At 45.8% G+C, this 16,338-nt stretch overlaps 1 protein-coding gene across 4 annotated transcripts in view; it reads left to right on the forward strand.

Moving 5' to 3' along the window:
* Positions 1-16,338, forward strand: part of CACNA1H (calcium voltage-gated channel subunit alpha1 H) — a 480,991-nt gene that overhangs the window by 443,044 nt on the left and 21,609 nt on the right. For all 4 annotated transcript variants that reach the window (XM_038418997.2, XM_038419000.2, XM_038418999.2 and 1 more), the window contains exons 27-30: positions 655-764; positions 1,832-1,965; positions 3,592-3,662; positions 13,563-13,641. In XM_038418997.2, the coding sequence (XP_038274925.1) occupies positions 655-764; positions 1,832-1,965; positions 3,592-3,662; positions 13,563-13,641 (394 nt within the window). The remainder of the gene's footprint in view (positions 1-654; positions 765-1,831; positions 1,966-3,591; positions 3,663-13,562; positions 13,642-16,338) is intronic.

Here is a 16,338-nt window from a genome sequence, read left to right on the forward strand (position 1 = left end):
TCCTGTGTTCAGCAGTTTATGCCCTGAAGTCTGAGGATTGATCAATAGCCATTGTCATTTTTGGACTAGCTAGTATCACTGCTGATGATGTTCTTACTCAGATCAAGATCTAGTTCTTTTTCAAATTTTGCTATGGTATTTGATGCAATAATATTTCATAGCAATGATTCCACAGGCTCGTTCTACTTTGCGTTAAAACTAGAGGGCGGATCGACCCATATAGTTCAGATCTGGATCTTGAAAACTCCCAAAGACTGGGGGGGGGGTCTGGAGGCATGGTTTTGGTTAGGGTCCATCTTTAGTTAAAATGTAACTATTTTTAAGCAGCATAGAAACTTGTCTTCACAATTTCCACGTCAGAGTGATTCTTTTAGGGCCTAATTCTGATCTCACACTGGTGCATTTCAATAGTAAGTTTCTGAAGTTATTGGAGTTATACTGATGTAAGTTGCAAATCAGGCCTTTAAACTCTTTTATTCATTCATATGCAGAGCACCTGATTCTAAGTTTCCAATCATCAGCTGCTTTATCCCTCCATTGTGCTTTGCCCTTTCTTTTGTCTCTACCTCTACCATCTTCCTACCTGCCAAGTGCTTTGTGGTGGGACTAAGGTAAAGCAGCCTGTATAGAACTAGCAAGTGCCTTTTCTTTCAGACCCTGGATGAAGCTCTGAAGTACTGCAACTATGTGTTCACCATCGTTTTTGTGTTTGAAGCTGTTCTGAAGTTGGTGGCATTTGGTTTTCGAAGATTCTTTAAGGACAGGTGAGATTATTTTCAACTCCTTTGTGTTTGGCCCAGGGTCTAAACCAGAAGCCAGGCAACTGAAGCATTGCTGTAAAAATAACATAGTTGGATACAAGAAACTCTGTGCTGACTAGCTACAGCTCCTGGGGATGTCTCACAGGAGTCAAGAAGTTAACAAAAATGATGATTGACACCGCTGGTCACGCTTTGTAAAGGGAATAGGAAATTAATAAAAAGGGTTTAAGTGTGTTCTTAGCCCCTTTCACTGACTCCACCAAAGAATTTATCACTGCTTAGTTATGCTTGGCCTTGAGGTGACAGTCAAGCCACTACCCTTAATACATGCCTGGAAAAGACTATTCTTAACAACCTAACGGCACCGTTTCCTGCAGAACTGATGTCCTATCCAATCTAGACTAGTCCATGGGCAACCTGCAGGGTGCTAGCTAAGTAAACCCACCAGGAATGCAAAGGAAGGCGCCCTCAGCACTGTTGTCCTCTGACTACAGCTACCCAGAAGCATAATTTCACATTTTGCTGCTCACTCGACTGGATACAAACGTATGTGACAGCGGGCTGTGATTTGGAGACCCGCTGAAGAGCCAGATATGTCAAAGAGCCTTATTTCATGCTCCACTTCACACAGATAGGTCAGATGCTGTTTCATTTAGTTCTGGGAACAGTTTGTGTCCCTCCTTTATCCAGATGGCTGATTCATGGTTCTAGGCTGCCATGAGCAAGACTACTTATCAGGAAAACTCCATAGGAAAGTAGCTTGATTTCTTGATATCAGGAACAACGTAGCATAGCATGGTTCCAACTTTCCTCTCTAAACTTTGGGCCAAATCCTGAGCTGGAGTAAATCAGTTGAAGTACATGGTGCTTTGCCAGTTAACACCAGCTGAGGTTCTGGCCCATCAATCTTGGATCTGAGAGGGGATGGGGTGCTGGCTTTGCCCACAGTCCTTTCTATAGGAGAATACAATGCCACTGTTACGGGGCACCATCCTAACAACTCTGTCCATAACGCTCCTTTGAAGTGTGTGGTTTGTTTTTTTTTGTCTTTCCCACCTGTCCCCTGCTAGGTGGAACCAGCTGGACCTGGCCATAGTTCTTCTCTCAATCATGGGCATCACGCTGGAGGAAATTGAAATGAATGCCGCGCTGCCTATCAATCCCACGATCATACGCATCATGCGGGTGCTACGCATAGCAAGAGGTAAGAATTGCCTTTCCAGCCTGGAGCCTCTTCAGTGACAATGCCTGATCTCTGGGGTGATTCCATAGAAGCCAGGGGGGTTGCATCAGGGATGAATTTGGCCCATTGTGTTTCATTTCTAGGTCATTTGAGTTTGATTCAGACCTAGGGATGGAGCCGGGCTGCAGGGTTTTGATTCAAAACTGTAGCCTGATCTATAGATCATGAATAAATATTCCCAGTTATCACTTTGAGGGATGACAGGTTCTTGTCCCAAGATCAGGCCCAGTATTATTTAAATTATTATATAGTTGGGACCCCCCGATGTGCACAGATGCAACACTCACACTATAGAAACTCTTTTATATTGACAAATAAATAATTTAATAATACATTTAGCAACGTCACACATTCTAACTCTGTAAGGTAGACAGAGATAATACATAAAGTACATCGGAACATCCATACTCACACCATCCCTTGCAGAACAACCTGTAATGTTAGCCATTATCTTCCTCATCCCCTTCACCCTCCTCATCTTCACCAGTGGCCATCATTCTGGCCCCTCCCAAGGGCTACATCTCTCTCTACTACTGCCCCAGTTTGGGATGCCACTTTTATATGTTACGCTGACATTACCATGTCTAATGCATATTCAGTAGGGGTTTCTCCCCTCTTCCTTATTTGTATTTCCTCCCCTTACCAATGTTAAGGTGTCCGTCTTCTATAGGTTCGTGTATTTATGATTTCACCCCATTATCTTATGTCAATTCATTGCCATGGCACTCTTGCAGTCGGATGTTTCATCCAAAACCTTCCGGAAGCTGGTGTCAGTTCATGTTCTGTGGTTGGCTAATGTCATTATGGACAAAATTCCCCCCTACACTCTACTTCCAATTCACCAAAACTCATGTGTCACCTAAATTTATCTATGCCAAAGTTCATAGGCCTCAAGCCTCATGCTAACTGCTGAAGCCAATGACTTACAGGATACAAGCCAGTAGGTTCCTTGCATTGCTGCTGAATATAATAAAGCAGAATATAATGCAAAGCTGTGAATATAATAGAGATGAGCCATGATATCTGGGCATGTTGGGTTTTGTAGCCCTTTGGGCCAGCTTACCTCTAATTCAAACCCAGGGTCTTGTGGGAGAAGACCTCTTGTGGGAGAAGATCTGCCATGGGAACACACAAGAGCAAGGACTGGTAGATTTCCCCCATCCTAGTCTCCTCCTTAGAAGAGGAGGATCATACCTCAGGGAGTGAGGCACCTTCCCTAGACATCAGCTGCAGTGGGGCAAGGAGGAGAATTGACTTTGAAGGTTACTGTCTGCTCCCATTCGCTTAGGAAAGGACAGGAGGGAGTAGGCCCAGAAGTTCCCTCATACTGTTGTACGTGCCATGGAGGGGAATATACTTGACACTTAGATCCCTGTCCCTGCATGCTGTATTTATAAACATAGGGCCTGATCCTCCTCTTTAACAGGTGTAAATGTGGAGTCACTCCACTGACATTAATGAAGTGGCTAGAGAGAGGAGAATCCACCCCACAGCATCTGTTCCACTCCTCGTCCTTGAATAGGTTTGTGGTGTTTACATAAAAAATGTTTCCCAGCCCTGGTGCTTCAGCTTTGTTTCTCCTTGTAGTGTTGAAACTGCTCAAAATGGCCACAGGGATGCGAGCTCTCTTGGACACAGTGGTGCAGGCGCTACCCCAGGTAAGTCTGGAGACATGATCCACGCCAAACAGGTACAGAAGAGTTTGATTTCTCTTATGGATTTAGTTTTTGTGCTGCACCTTGTAGGAGATGCTGGTCCTGGTGAAGTCTTCATATTCTCCACTGATACAAATGGTTCTGCTGAGAACTGCAGGCAAACATTCTGCCCTCAGGGAATGCAGGGTAGATCTTGTTCCCTGATTTTCTAGCCCCTTGCATGCCTGGAATCCCCAGGAGTTCTGGGCTTGGTGAGAATAGCAGAGTGTTGGCGTTAGAGGTCAACCGTGCAGATCTAAGAGCAAAATCTACCCCTCAACCTTTGTAGGCAAAGTTCTTATAAAATACAGAATTGGGGAGTCATGGGTGGACCAGTGCTTCTCAACTGATGCATCACAACTCCCGGGTTGGGCGCAGGGCACTGAACGTTTCATTACAATTACAAAAGAAAACAAAAATGTCCAGAATAATGCAGGGCAACCAAAATCTTCCCTGTTCGTGAGGTCATATCGTAGTAGCTCTACTCCTTTCATGTCTGCAAAGGCCACCTGGACCCACAACTCACTCCCCCGCTCTCCCATATCCTGGAAGGTCAAGTATTCTGCCAGCCTCTCGAAATGCACACCCCAATAATTATATAGGCTTAGCATCATTATCACTGATACATGGTTTACTCTTACTTCTGTCATAAATGGGAGGGGTCACCAACTTTTTTGACTTGGAATAAAGGGAGACAACCTGAAAAGACAGAGAGAGATCGGGGTGGACTGAGGAACCTGCTGATGAAAGCATTAGCATTAAAGGACTCTAAATGTGCACTAGATTGACTGTCAATATATGATGATTTCCTTAAAATCCCCAGTTCCTTTATGGAGAAATCTCTGCTTTCATTTTTTAAAAAAGCAAGTGTCTAGCTCTCATGGTTGTCAAGAAAAGCTTGAAAGCATGATCCCTAAAGGGCCAAAATCCAGGAGGCAAATAAAAAGAACCCAACGTTTTGCATTAGGGTTTTTTTTTTTTTGTTTCCTCCTCTCCCCCCAAATCTCATTATTTTTAAACCAGTCTCGTGATTTTTTTTTCTTTGTTTAGTCACCTGGCTCCTGATGTTTGAATGCCTGGGGTTGGCAATCCTGCCAGTGCTGTAGAGGAAAGCATGATTTTCCACTGCCTTGTGCTCTCATTTACACCTGAGCAAAGTGGGTTTAAAGTGCTCCCAGATCAGAATGACAGCATCTTGCACCCACTTTATTACAGGCATTAAGTGCTGAGACAAGCCTGTGGAGAATTGGGCCTAGGTAACTCGTACAACTTTGGTAGGGTTTATCTACACAGGGAAATTTACCAGTGGGACTATACCAGTGTAATATCACTGGAGCTACTCTGGTATAATGTCCCATATGCTTGCTGCTTTCCGAATAAGTGTGTCTACATGGGAGTTGTGCCGGATAGCTACAGAGGTTTAATTGTACTGGGATAGCAATAGTGGTATAATTGTACCAGCATAGTTCTGCCAGTACGTTTCTCCATTTAGACAAGCCCAAAGCCTCTCCAGCCTGAACTGAAAAACAGAAGTTTCTTTTTCTTGGAAAGCTCTGTTTATCCTTCACCACTGCCTCAAAAGATGTTCTTAATCTAAGCCAATTGCTCTTTGGTATTTAGACTTTGCTTTCAACAATGGGCTTTGGCTGAGAAGAAAGCCTGGAATTTACAAACCCGACCCCTGCGTTAGCATTTCAAGAAAACAATTTATTTGTGTATATTCTTTTTCTTTCGAAAGCCATGGATTACAGAACTTTTTTAAAAAAACAAAAGGGGCACCTGAGGCCGGGTTTTTTACTTGTGACACACAAACCAAATTTTCTGCTAATGTGAAATCCCTGGGAACCTTGCAGGCAAATCTTGTGCTGATAAAACCGCCATTTGTCATTAAAGTAAAAGTTGAGGAAAGGAGGAAGGTGACTTGGGAAATCTTTCTCCCCATCCTCAACCTGAATAACGTTGCACTGCTTAAAGCTGCACCCAGGATCTGAAGCGCAGGGAGACATTTCTTACCCTAAAAGAAAAGGAGTACTTGTGGCACCTTAGAGACTAACAAATTTATTTGAGCATAAGCTTTCGTGAGCTACAGCTCACTTCATTGGATGCATTTCTTACCCTAATGTATCAGTCTGTGTAACTCTTTTGTGCCTGCTTGTTAAATGATGAGAGAGGGGAATTCCATTTGTATGGGTCCTGCTGCAGCTATTGAAGACATCTGTCTTGGAGTCGGTTGAATTAGCCCTTTCCCGCACTCTCATGCAGTACTAATTACAATTGATTACCAAATGTTGGCATTACAATAGATTTATTTTCCTCTTTCGAGGGTGATTTTTTCAGTTTCCTATTCATCTGTATTACTTATCAAGTGAGACGAGCTTGATCTCCCTCTGCAGAACAAAGCACCCTGAACTTTGGGGATGCTGGCCTTTGAATCCACGTTTTATAGCTGGCCTACTGAGACAGGGAGTCATCAAGATCCAAATGCATGGACTCAGCCTGTGCCAAATCCACAATCCCAGTTCATTAATATTAATGATTGTCAGAATAAGTGAGCAGGGAAGAGAAATCCTGCTGCCACCATCAAATACCTTTCTCCTCCACTAGAACATCCAGTCTGAGCATCTAATGAAAATACTTAAAGCCAGGAAGAGTTCCCATCATGCACTACTCTTAGTCAGGTTTCAGAGTAGCAGCCGTGTTAGTCTGTATTCACAAAAAGAAAAGGAGTACTTGTGGCACCTTAGAGACTAACAAATTTATTAGAGCATAAGCTTTCGTGAGCTACAGCTCACTTCAGAGCTTATGCTCTAATAAATTTGTTAGTCTCTAAGGTGCCACAAGTACTCCTTTTCATTTTGCTCTTAAAGTGGTAGTCTAGGAGAAGTGAGGCAAAGAAGCAGTGGTCAGGGGAAAGACCTTAAAAAGGTAGCCCCCCCCCGCCCAATCACAGCCCCAGTATTCATAATGGGTCAACCCCCAGCAAACATTTGGGAGGTTCAAATCCAGATCCAACTCTGTGGCTTGGCCCTGTCCCTGTCTGTCTGTTTTGTGGTGATTTTACCTAAGGCATCATCTCTTTTTCAGTGATGAACCTGCGTTTTCCAATTTCACAGCTCAGTTAACCAATCAATAAAGATATCTAGTGAGCTGGCCAGGGTCACCACAAAGACATTATCGATCTTTGTCACGCTGCACTGTGAGCGTCCTAGGAGAAGAGGAATTTTTTAAAATGCAGAATGAGCAAATCATACAGTAGAGGAGAATTTAAAAAAAAAAAAAAGGCAGTGAAATATCCTCATTGGCAGAGGAAGAATCCCTCCTGTGGACTTAGAGCTTTTACATATATAGAGCCAAATTCTGCTCCCAGGTATGCTAACGCAGATCCCAAAGCGACATTTTTACTCCAGGTTAACGTGAGTTAAACTGACATCATTAACTAGACATTACTAACAATAGCTCAAGTTTTCCGTCATGCTAAATTAGTCTGACCTGCATAAGCCAGGGCAAAGAACTTCACCATGCACTATCTGCATCAAGCCCATAACTTCTGTCGGCACTATAACATCTCTTGTAGAAAGATACTAGTCTTGACTTATAGATTGCAAGTGATGGAGAATCCACCACATCCTTAGGTAACTTTTTCCCATGGAGAATTAAGTACCCTCATTGTTTAAAATGTGCACCTTATTTCACGTCTGAATGTGTCCAGCTTCTGCTTTCATTGGATCTCGTTATGCCTTTTTCTGCAAAATTAACAAGCTGTCTTCTGTCAGAAATCTCTTCCTTATGTAGGTACTTATCAACTGTGGTCAAGCCACCTCTTATCTTGCTTTTGAATCTGCTAAACAGATTGAGTTTCTTTTATCTTGCACTGTGTAAGGCAGGTTCTCCAGACCTTGAGTTCTTCTTGTAGCTTTTTTCTGAACCCTTCCCAGGTTTTCCACATCCCTTTTCACGTGTGGACATCACAGTTCTACACTCCCTCCCAGTAATGATGTCACTAATACTGTATACAGAGGTAATATCACTGCCCTACTCCTGCTTTGACATTCCCCTGATTATATATGCAAAGATTGCATTTGCCCCCGTAACTAGAGCATCACTCTGGGAACTCATATTCACCCCAACTCCTTTTTCAGAGTCACTGCTTTCCAGGCTACAATAATCCATCTTATGAGTGTGACCTACATTCTTTGTTCCTAGATGTATGACCTTGCATTTGGCTGTGTTGTTTGAGTGAGCCCAGCTTACTCAAGTGATCCAGGTCAGTCTTTATAACTGTTCTCATATAAATCGACAGTCAGAAAGCATTTGCAATCAGTTGCCAGCATTGCTCCTGATGGGGGAGGCAAAATGAAATTCAGCCACAGCAGCGCTATCGGCGGTACAATGTGGGGCCTTTGCTGTCAAAAACACAAACAGAAACGGCTGACAAATACATAGGACACAACGAATGCTATTTGTACATACTCACTTTTCTGGCCATAATCACAGTTTATTAAATACTATTAAAGAATCTACAGTGGAAATGAGACATTTGCAGAAATGTGAGGCACAATAGCACAGCTAAAAGAGAGCATTTGTTGCAAGTTGAACTGTTGGATTTTCCTTTGTATCCCCAACAGTGGGTTAGATTCTGCTCAGTCACACCACTCTAATTCCGTTGGAGCAACGCTATAGATTTTCACTGCTATGGCTGAGAGCAAAATCTGGTCCAATCTGTCAAGAAGATCTGGGTTGTTTTTTTTTTTTACTTCATCTGTGGAATGCACGTTAATTAAACCCAGGATTGGACAACATACCCCCTTCTTCTCTTCAAAGCTTGGAACTCTGTACAACGGAGATTCTGTGCCAAGAAAAATGTGAAAAACTCCATTCCAGGGTTCATTTTGCTGAAGGATAGAGGCTTCAGTTTGCTGCTGTCTGAGAGTTTAACTCTTCTAGGGGCAGCAGCTCCCATAGCAATTTTTGGGTGCAGCTTTTAAAGGCATTACTGCTGTTGTCTAAAGGGGATTATACGATCTAAACAATAGTCTAGTGTTATCATCCCCTGAAAATATACAGCGATTGTAAAGGCCCAGAGAAGGGGAACAAAAATGGATTGCGTGTGGGACCTGCAGCTGACAAGAGCAGGGAGAGATTAAATGCTCAGGAACCCCATTGAAGTCAATGGAGTTGTTCCTAAGTCAGGTCCACACTTGGCCCTTAACTTATTTAGCCCTCCCCCCCAATAAAGGGAGGGAGTCTTGACTGAATTATTCCAAATGATACAGGCTGCAGTGAAAAATGATCAGTCCCTCTTTTTTAACCCTGTCCCATAATACGGGAACAAGGGGCTCTTTTGCACCTCAGACCATTACTGGCCGTCCATTTTGAAAAGAACTGTTGGCTTATTGGCACTAGATGAGATCTGTGGTTAGCTCCCAGCCGGAAGGAAAGAAAAGTGAGAGGAAAAAGAAAGAAGGAAAAGTCGGGGGGTGGGGGGCTGCGGGGAAGGCAAGCAAAAATGTAAGCGAGTCTAGAACCAGGCCGAGAGATATTGGCGGAGTAATGCATGGCAGCACTTGGATGGAGCAAGGCAAGGCTGTTGACTGCCCTAAAGTAGTCCTGTGGCTAAGCAGAGCACTTCAGCCCCCAGGCTGTTGAGCTAGCACCTTCGTCTCAGACTGGAACTCACCCAGATGATGTCCCCTTTCCAGGCTGGCAAATGTGTCCATTTTGTCCTCTGTCTAGTACATAAATTAGCTGGCATTTCCCTAATTCCAGAGTTATTGCTTTGGATGGTGGGAGCTGGCAGGAAAAGATAAGGACCCATTGTCCTGGGAAAGGCATGGCAGAGACTTAGCTTTGTGAGAAATTGCTCTTCCCAGGCACCCAGGGGTGCCCCTGGGCGTTGTCTGCATGGGTGGCTGAAATGCCAAGGGGCAGGCTGGCAGTGCGGAAATGGAGTCAGAGCAGCAAGAGGTCCAGGAGGAGCTGAAGCAGGTTTCAGGAGCAGGAGAGAGGAGGCCCTCTGCCTTTCGTTAACGCCTCTCACAGAGCCAACCGGCAGAGGGTGGAGAGGAGGTCGTCAGTCACAACGCTCTGTAGGGCTTGGTTTTGACTCTACATCCTGACAGTGGATTCGGTAGTTCTGTGGGCCGGGAGTTAGCATCCTGCTCTGATGATGATCATATTAGCACTTCTGGAGCACTTTCCATCTGAGCCTCCCAAAGGGCTTCACACAGGAAGGTATGTACCATTAGCCCCTGTTAGATACAGAGGGGGAACAGAGACACAAAGGACCTAATCCAAAGCCCATTGAAGACAACATGAGACAACCCTTTGACGTCGCTGGGCTTTGGATCAGGTCCAGAGAGGAGGTTATAAGACCCACTTGCTCCATGTTCACTCAGCAAGTCAGTGGCCTCAGAGGGAGCAGAATACAAGCACGAGTCTCGGCCTTGACATCCCTTCACCAACAGGGTGGGCCCGGCTCAGAGGAGCCAACACTGCTACCTCAGCATAGCCTCTGTGCTGCCTGAGAGGCCCTGGGCCTCCCCATGGTTCCCAGTGTAGGGCTGCACCTTCAGGACACAGCTGAGCCTTTAACAAAAACAGTCTCCGAAAACCCCTGTGAGGTGGCAAGCTGCTGTATCCTCGTTCTGTTGGTGGAGAAACTGAGGCACGCCGCAGTTTAGGTCACCAAAAGGTCTGTGGCACAGCCGGGAACAGAACCCTGCTCCCCAGCCCACTGGTGCTTAGCTACCACAGCGACTAGATTAGATTAAATAGAATAGCTGGAACCAAAAGACTCCCCTCAGTGCAGTACTAAGGAGGGTGATGTCCTGAGCAGCCAAAGCAGAGAGAGGCCCCAAGCCATCCATCCCAGGGCATGCTAAGCCCATGCCTTTGGGTGATGTACTCCGTTCTGTGGAGTCCTCCTGGTGGCCTGGATGTGCTCAGTAAAGCTGCTGGTCTTCCGCCTCGCTCCTGAGCCTTAGCACGTTAGTTCAAGGCTCTCAGTGGTTGGAGATATAAAAGGGAGGCAAATAGGGTGGCAGGTGACCTGCCAGAGCCCTCCGTGCATGGGTCTCCCTTGACTGTGTGAAACAGCATCATCCTGTTCCCCAGCCCCAGGCTGCGGAACGGACCAGCCAGGGGGATGTGTGCGCTGTGCAGACTGTCCCCCCCGTAGCCCCATGGGGAATCCACTGAAAAGGCCAGACACGTTTAGGCTGAATTAACCTGTCTAGGAGCCTCTCTGGGCCAAGCAAAGTCCTTCTCCGAGATGTTCCACAGCTAGGGAGGTGGGACCAGGCTGCTGGGGAGACAATCCAGGGGTGGGAGAACAGATGGCCCTATCCTGCCCCTGATGTGCGGGCTCTGTGGCTGCATCCCCCGTTTGTTTCATAGGAAGGAGCTCCACAAGACAGCTTCCCAGGGCTTCCCTTCCCCGGGCTCCTCCCCACCCTGACTGCTCCCTGGCAGCATGCGGTCTCTGCCCACTGACATTGGAGCCACAGCGAATGACTGATTACGCTCTCGTCGCCAGTGAGAGCAGACGGGTGATTTTTTTGTTGCTTTTTACACCCGGTTCAGACAGTCCCAGCGCAGGTCAGGGAGAGGCTAGCGGATAAACAGAGACTGTGCTGAACTGCCAGGGCAGAACCGCCTTCAGTAAACCTGCTTCAGGTCACTGGCTGCCAGGCCAGTGATTGCTGGCTGTTAGAAGATTAGCTGGATCACGCAGGTCTGTTGCTCCTGGAGAGTCCAGAGAAGGCATCCCAGGCCCTGCCTGCTGTAGAAGAGTGTCTGGACGCAATCTCACCTGCCTTGTTCATCACAACAACAATAATGATTCATACTTAGCCCTTCTCTAGTGCCTGTCCTCGCCAGCTCTCCCAATTGCCGGGCTGACCTCAATTACCTCCCTACGAAGGGACTTTAAACAGGTACTTTTAGTTACAGAGGTGAAATGACTCCCCCAAGGCCATGTACATAGTCCCCCTCATATGTTGTTCTGCAGCTTTCTTTGGCCAACTTCTGCACATCCTCCCTCCCCTACTTCCTCTGCCAGAATGGGCCTCTGATTTCTTCTTCAGACTTCAGCATCTGCCGGGGCAATGGATCACCAAAGCCCCCTCTTTCCAATAGCTTGAGGCATGCTCCTGTTTAACACAGCGCTGTGACGTAGCACACAAACAAACTCAGGAGTAAGGGGAAAAGCTGTCAAGTTCATTGCTCGCCGTGTGCACCATCAGCCAGACACCTCTCTGCGCGTCAGGAAGGCTGCGCGGCCACATCAAGCAGTTTTTACTGGCACGTCTCGGCTGGAGTCGAGCCGTTTCTTGGCTCTCTTCTTTTGCAAGCCGGGTATCATCAGGGTAGTGAAGCCAGGACTCACTGTTAGAGATAATATCCGCACATGTCATCTTCAAAGCTCATAAACTGGTGACCACAAAACATGACTTGGCAAATTGCACTGGCGTTATACTGGGAGATTTTCCCAGCTGCAGTTCTGGTGTTTATAAGGAGCACTGTTCTTCATCTTTCGATTGACACATCACTGAAGCTACAGGCCGATACGTACGTGGAGGGGTAGGATACCAAGATGGGAACTACCAGTAGGCTATCTCAGGATCTTGGACTTGTAACCCTTTTCCTTATTCCCCTTCCCTACCTCCACTTTGTTTTCCATCATCACATCATGTCTCTACTTAGACTGTGAGCTGGGTAGGCCAGGGTCTGTCTCTTTTGCCTGTTTCACGGCACCTAGCACACTTTTAAACACCATAATTAATAACGGCAGCAGAGCCATGAAAAATGCTGGAGAATCTGCCACCTTATAACTGATGTATGAAATATATAAAATCCTATATATAAAACCGATATAGGAAATACAGGGCAATTTCTAAGGCTTCATGTGCATTAAGATTCAGGGTAGTTCTTATTAAGTCACACTTACGGGTGTGTTCAGTGCTCCAACAAGGCCAGAGGGAACTTGCAATAGAAGATCTTGTGGGGAAGCCCCAGGAACAGCCAAGCTCAGATGGGAATCCTTTCAAGTCTGAGTGACCAATTAAACCCATGCCCAGGACAGGGATAAGTCTAGACACCTATTCAGGGTCTGTGTTTCTTCTTGAGGAAGAGATAGGGACTCTGCCCATTCTCCATTGGCAACGAAATCTAAAGCTGGATTAAGAGACTGCTTGGTTTGGCTGAGGCCTTGGTTTTTTATTTTCCATTAGAAGAAATGCTGCAAATGAGATTTAACCCAGAGGGTTTTACCCATTGTCTGGCGATTTAACCCATTGATTGCAATAACAGGACACAGCCAGGAAACGTTAAAGGTCACTGTTGATCCCCGCTGGGTCAGAGGGAGCTTTTGAAATAAGGCAGGTGCCTGTGTAGGAATTGAGGTGCCTCATTTCAGTGTCTTATTTTTGAAACTCTTGCCCTTAATCACCATACAATAAACTTTAACAAACCACTAAAGGGCTTAAAATCCAAACCAAGGGCCCGATTCAGCCCAACACTTCAGCACATGCTGAACCAAAAGCATATACTTAAATCTCATTCTGTGCTCAGTGGAATTGGGCCCTAAAGCCGCAGTGAGCAGATGGAGGTAGGAGGGTCCTACACAGACACTGACAGTAGTTAAGACACAAAACACCTGTGGGTGTGGGTGGCTGAAGTGGACAAAACCACCGGAAAGAGAGAGGGTACCAAGAAGGCTTCTCTAGAGATGAAAGACTCAGGGCGGCCCAATAATTAGCCACTGGCCATTTGTTTCCCCTTTTTTGCTTTTGTTTAAAATGTAATGAAGCAATATGGTTGTGACCTCAACTTTCCTGACCCTTGTTCTGCTTTCTTCTTATGTAGGTAGGGAACCTTGGCCTACTTTTTATGCTCCTGTTTTTTATCTATGCTGCCCTGGGAGTGGAGCTGTTTGGAAAGCTAGGTGAGTAATGTGCTTGACACTGTTTATTTCATCCAGTCGATATTTATTTGTCTTTCTCCGTTTCCTTTGTTTTCTCTCTCTCTCTGGTCCTTTATAGCTCTGCAGCTCTGAAGATTAAAGCTTTCTCTTGATCTCGGGGTCACAGCTGACACATGAGGATGTAACACAGACCCTTTCCACACCACACACACACACACGCAGTGTTCTGACCCTGCTTCCAGCTGCAGAGGAACTGTTTACTGCCTAAATATAATAATCTTGCACGGATATATTCACTAAGGCGGAATTTCACTGCTTACAGCCCAACAGATGAGTCTGCAGAGTTGGCTTAGAACCAGGTTTATGTTGGAGTAGCACCACAGTGAACTTCTCACTCTTCAGATCTTCCGCTGCCCTTAATTATTTCCTTTTCCGATAGGTTATGGGATTCTGTCTTGTTTATAGATTGTTCTCAAAGAGCCATTTCCCCCTTTCTCAATCATCACAAAGCATCAGCTGTCTTAGCGACTTACCACTGACATCACTTATTTACCCTGCTCAGGGGAGGTCTCTGGCACTGCAGAAGAAATGGCTAAATAGTCACATACATACTGCCATCCAGAAGAAGAGCAGGAGGCGTTAGACAAGAAAGGCAGCATAGTCCTGCTTTGCTCCCAGCTTCCTGGGTGCTGGGAAGAGAGAATACCTCCATTCCAGGTCGGTGACTTTCCCACCGACTCTTGTTGACCAAAGTGAGGAGACATCTACACTGCGATCAGAGGTGTGACTACAGCACCTCACTTTGATTGAATTAGCTCAAATAACAAGCAGCAGGAGTTACACAACACTGCCCGGGCTTCTCGAGAAGCTAGCTCATGCTGTTTTGGCTTTGCTGCTATTGTTAGTGAAGCTAGCTAGATCTGAGCTAGCTCGGGTATGTCGGCACATGCTCCCGTCACCCCTCTGACTGCAATGTAGACATAGCCTCTGTGTAACGTACTTTCACAATGTGGCTCTCTGGCTCTCTCTAATGGATGGACCACATGGAGGTCGAGTGGATCCATCAACACTGCAACTGGAAGCGTGTTTCCCAGCTCAGGTAGACAGACCCATCCGCAAGCTAGCTTGCTAAAAATAGCAGAGTAGCCATGGCGACAGCTTAGGTGAGCCACCCAAGTATGTACCCAGGGGATCCAGGTGGGTTTATACTCGGGCAGGTAACTCAGGCTGCTTCCCATGATACCCCCAGCTAAAATGCTATTTAGCGTGCTAGCCCATCTGTCTGCCTGGGTTGGTGCATCATCTAAGAGTCAGGTAATAGCTTCATGCTAACCGTGCTGCATATTTTAGCTTTCTCTCCTAGCCAACTCCACAGCACTGTCCCCTTTCAAGTGTGACAGGCCCAGGGGACAAAATGTAAGAGTCACATCCTGAGCATACCCTCAGTATCACAGTCACAGATTGAGTCCCACACACGTTGCTTGGGAAGCCAATAAAGCTTTGATTTAGGACTCACTTTTGCATGTTATGACTCTAACAAAGTTTCAGAAACTTCCAGAGCAGCTGCTTCCTCAGCCCGTACGGATGGAGAGGAGGGTCTGATCATTTTCAGATGGACTTTACAGGGTAATGGTCGTGCTTAGGACCCAGCTGAAAAACCTTGTAGGGCTGTGGTATTTATATGAAACAGCAGGAGCTTCAGAAAGCTATGCAGTTAACGATGCTGTTACTCCAAAAGCAACATATTTTGCGCTGCTGTGATGCTTTTCAGTGTATGGATTTCCATGCACTTTGCATACATGTATTCCCCATAATCCTGACTGGGAGATCGGGAAGAGTTAGTAGCTCCATTTTATAGATGGGGAAACTGAGGCACAGAGAAGGGAAGTGACTTTCTCGAGGTCACGCGATGAGTCACTGGCACAGCTGTGAAAGGATCCCTAAGTCTTCTGACTCCAATCCCAGGTTTTAGCCATTAGACAATGCCTCTTGGGGAGTTGTGTGATCATTCACATCATTGCTCTCTACTGATATGTCTAAATGACCGTTGTTTTTTTAAAATGGTATTATGGTAGCAGCTAGGGATTACCTGAGATCCAGACCCCCTTGTGCTAGATGCCGGACACATACAAAGTGGAGAGGGTCACTGCCTGGAAGGGTTTCCAATCTAAATAGACAAGACAGACAGAAGGAATATTTTTATATTCCCATTTTACAGCTGGAAAACTGAGGCCCAGAGCAGGTAAGTGATTTGTCACACAGTAAGCATGTGGCAAAGTCACTAATAGAACCCAGATCTCCTAGGTCCCAGATCAGTGAGCTACAATTCTGTTCTCTCTTACCTGCCATTGCAGTTGTATATCTACAGTACAACATCTATGCCTGTGCAGCAACTCTCCAGAAAGCATCATTGAAAATGTGGTGATTCCAGTGCCAGGTATCTCTGGTAGCAGCAGTATTTATTCACCAATCCTTAGACAGAAGATACCTGAATACCTTAAAGACTGTGCAGCCCTCACTGCAGTTCTAAACCCATGCTGTGTTTCTATGCACACTCCATGCCAGCTCTGTGCAATAAACAATTGCTGTGTGTGGTTTGAGATTGAGACTTGATCCCAGCTGCGACAAGCACCCAGCCAGCCAGCAGACCACTTCCATTTCCTGACTTTTATTGGGAACAGTTTGATTTTTCTTTTCTCAAGCATGGCTGGTCCATGT

This window comes from Dermochelys coriacea, chromosome 10, assembly GCF_009764565.3.
Source record: "Dermochelys coriacea isolate rDerCor1 chromosome 10, rDerCor1.pri.v4, whole genome shotgun sequence".
Taxonomy (NCBI): Eukaryota; Metazoa; Chordata; order Testudines; family Dermochelyidae; genus Dermochelys; species Dermochelys coriacea.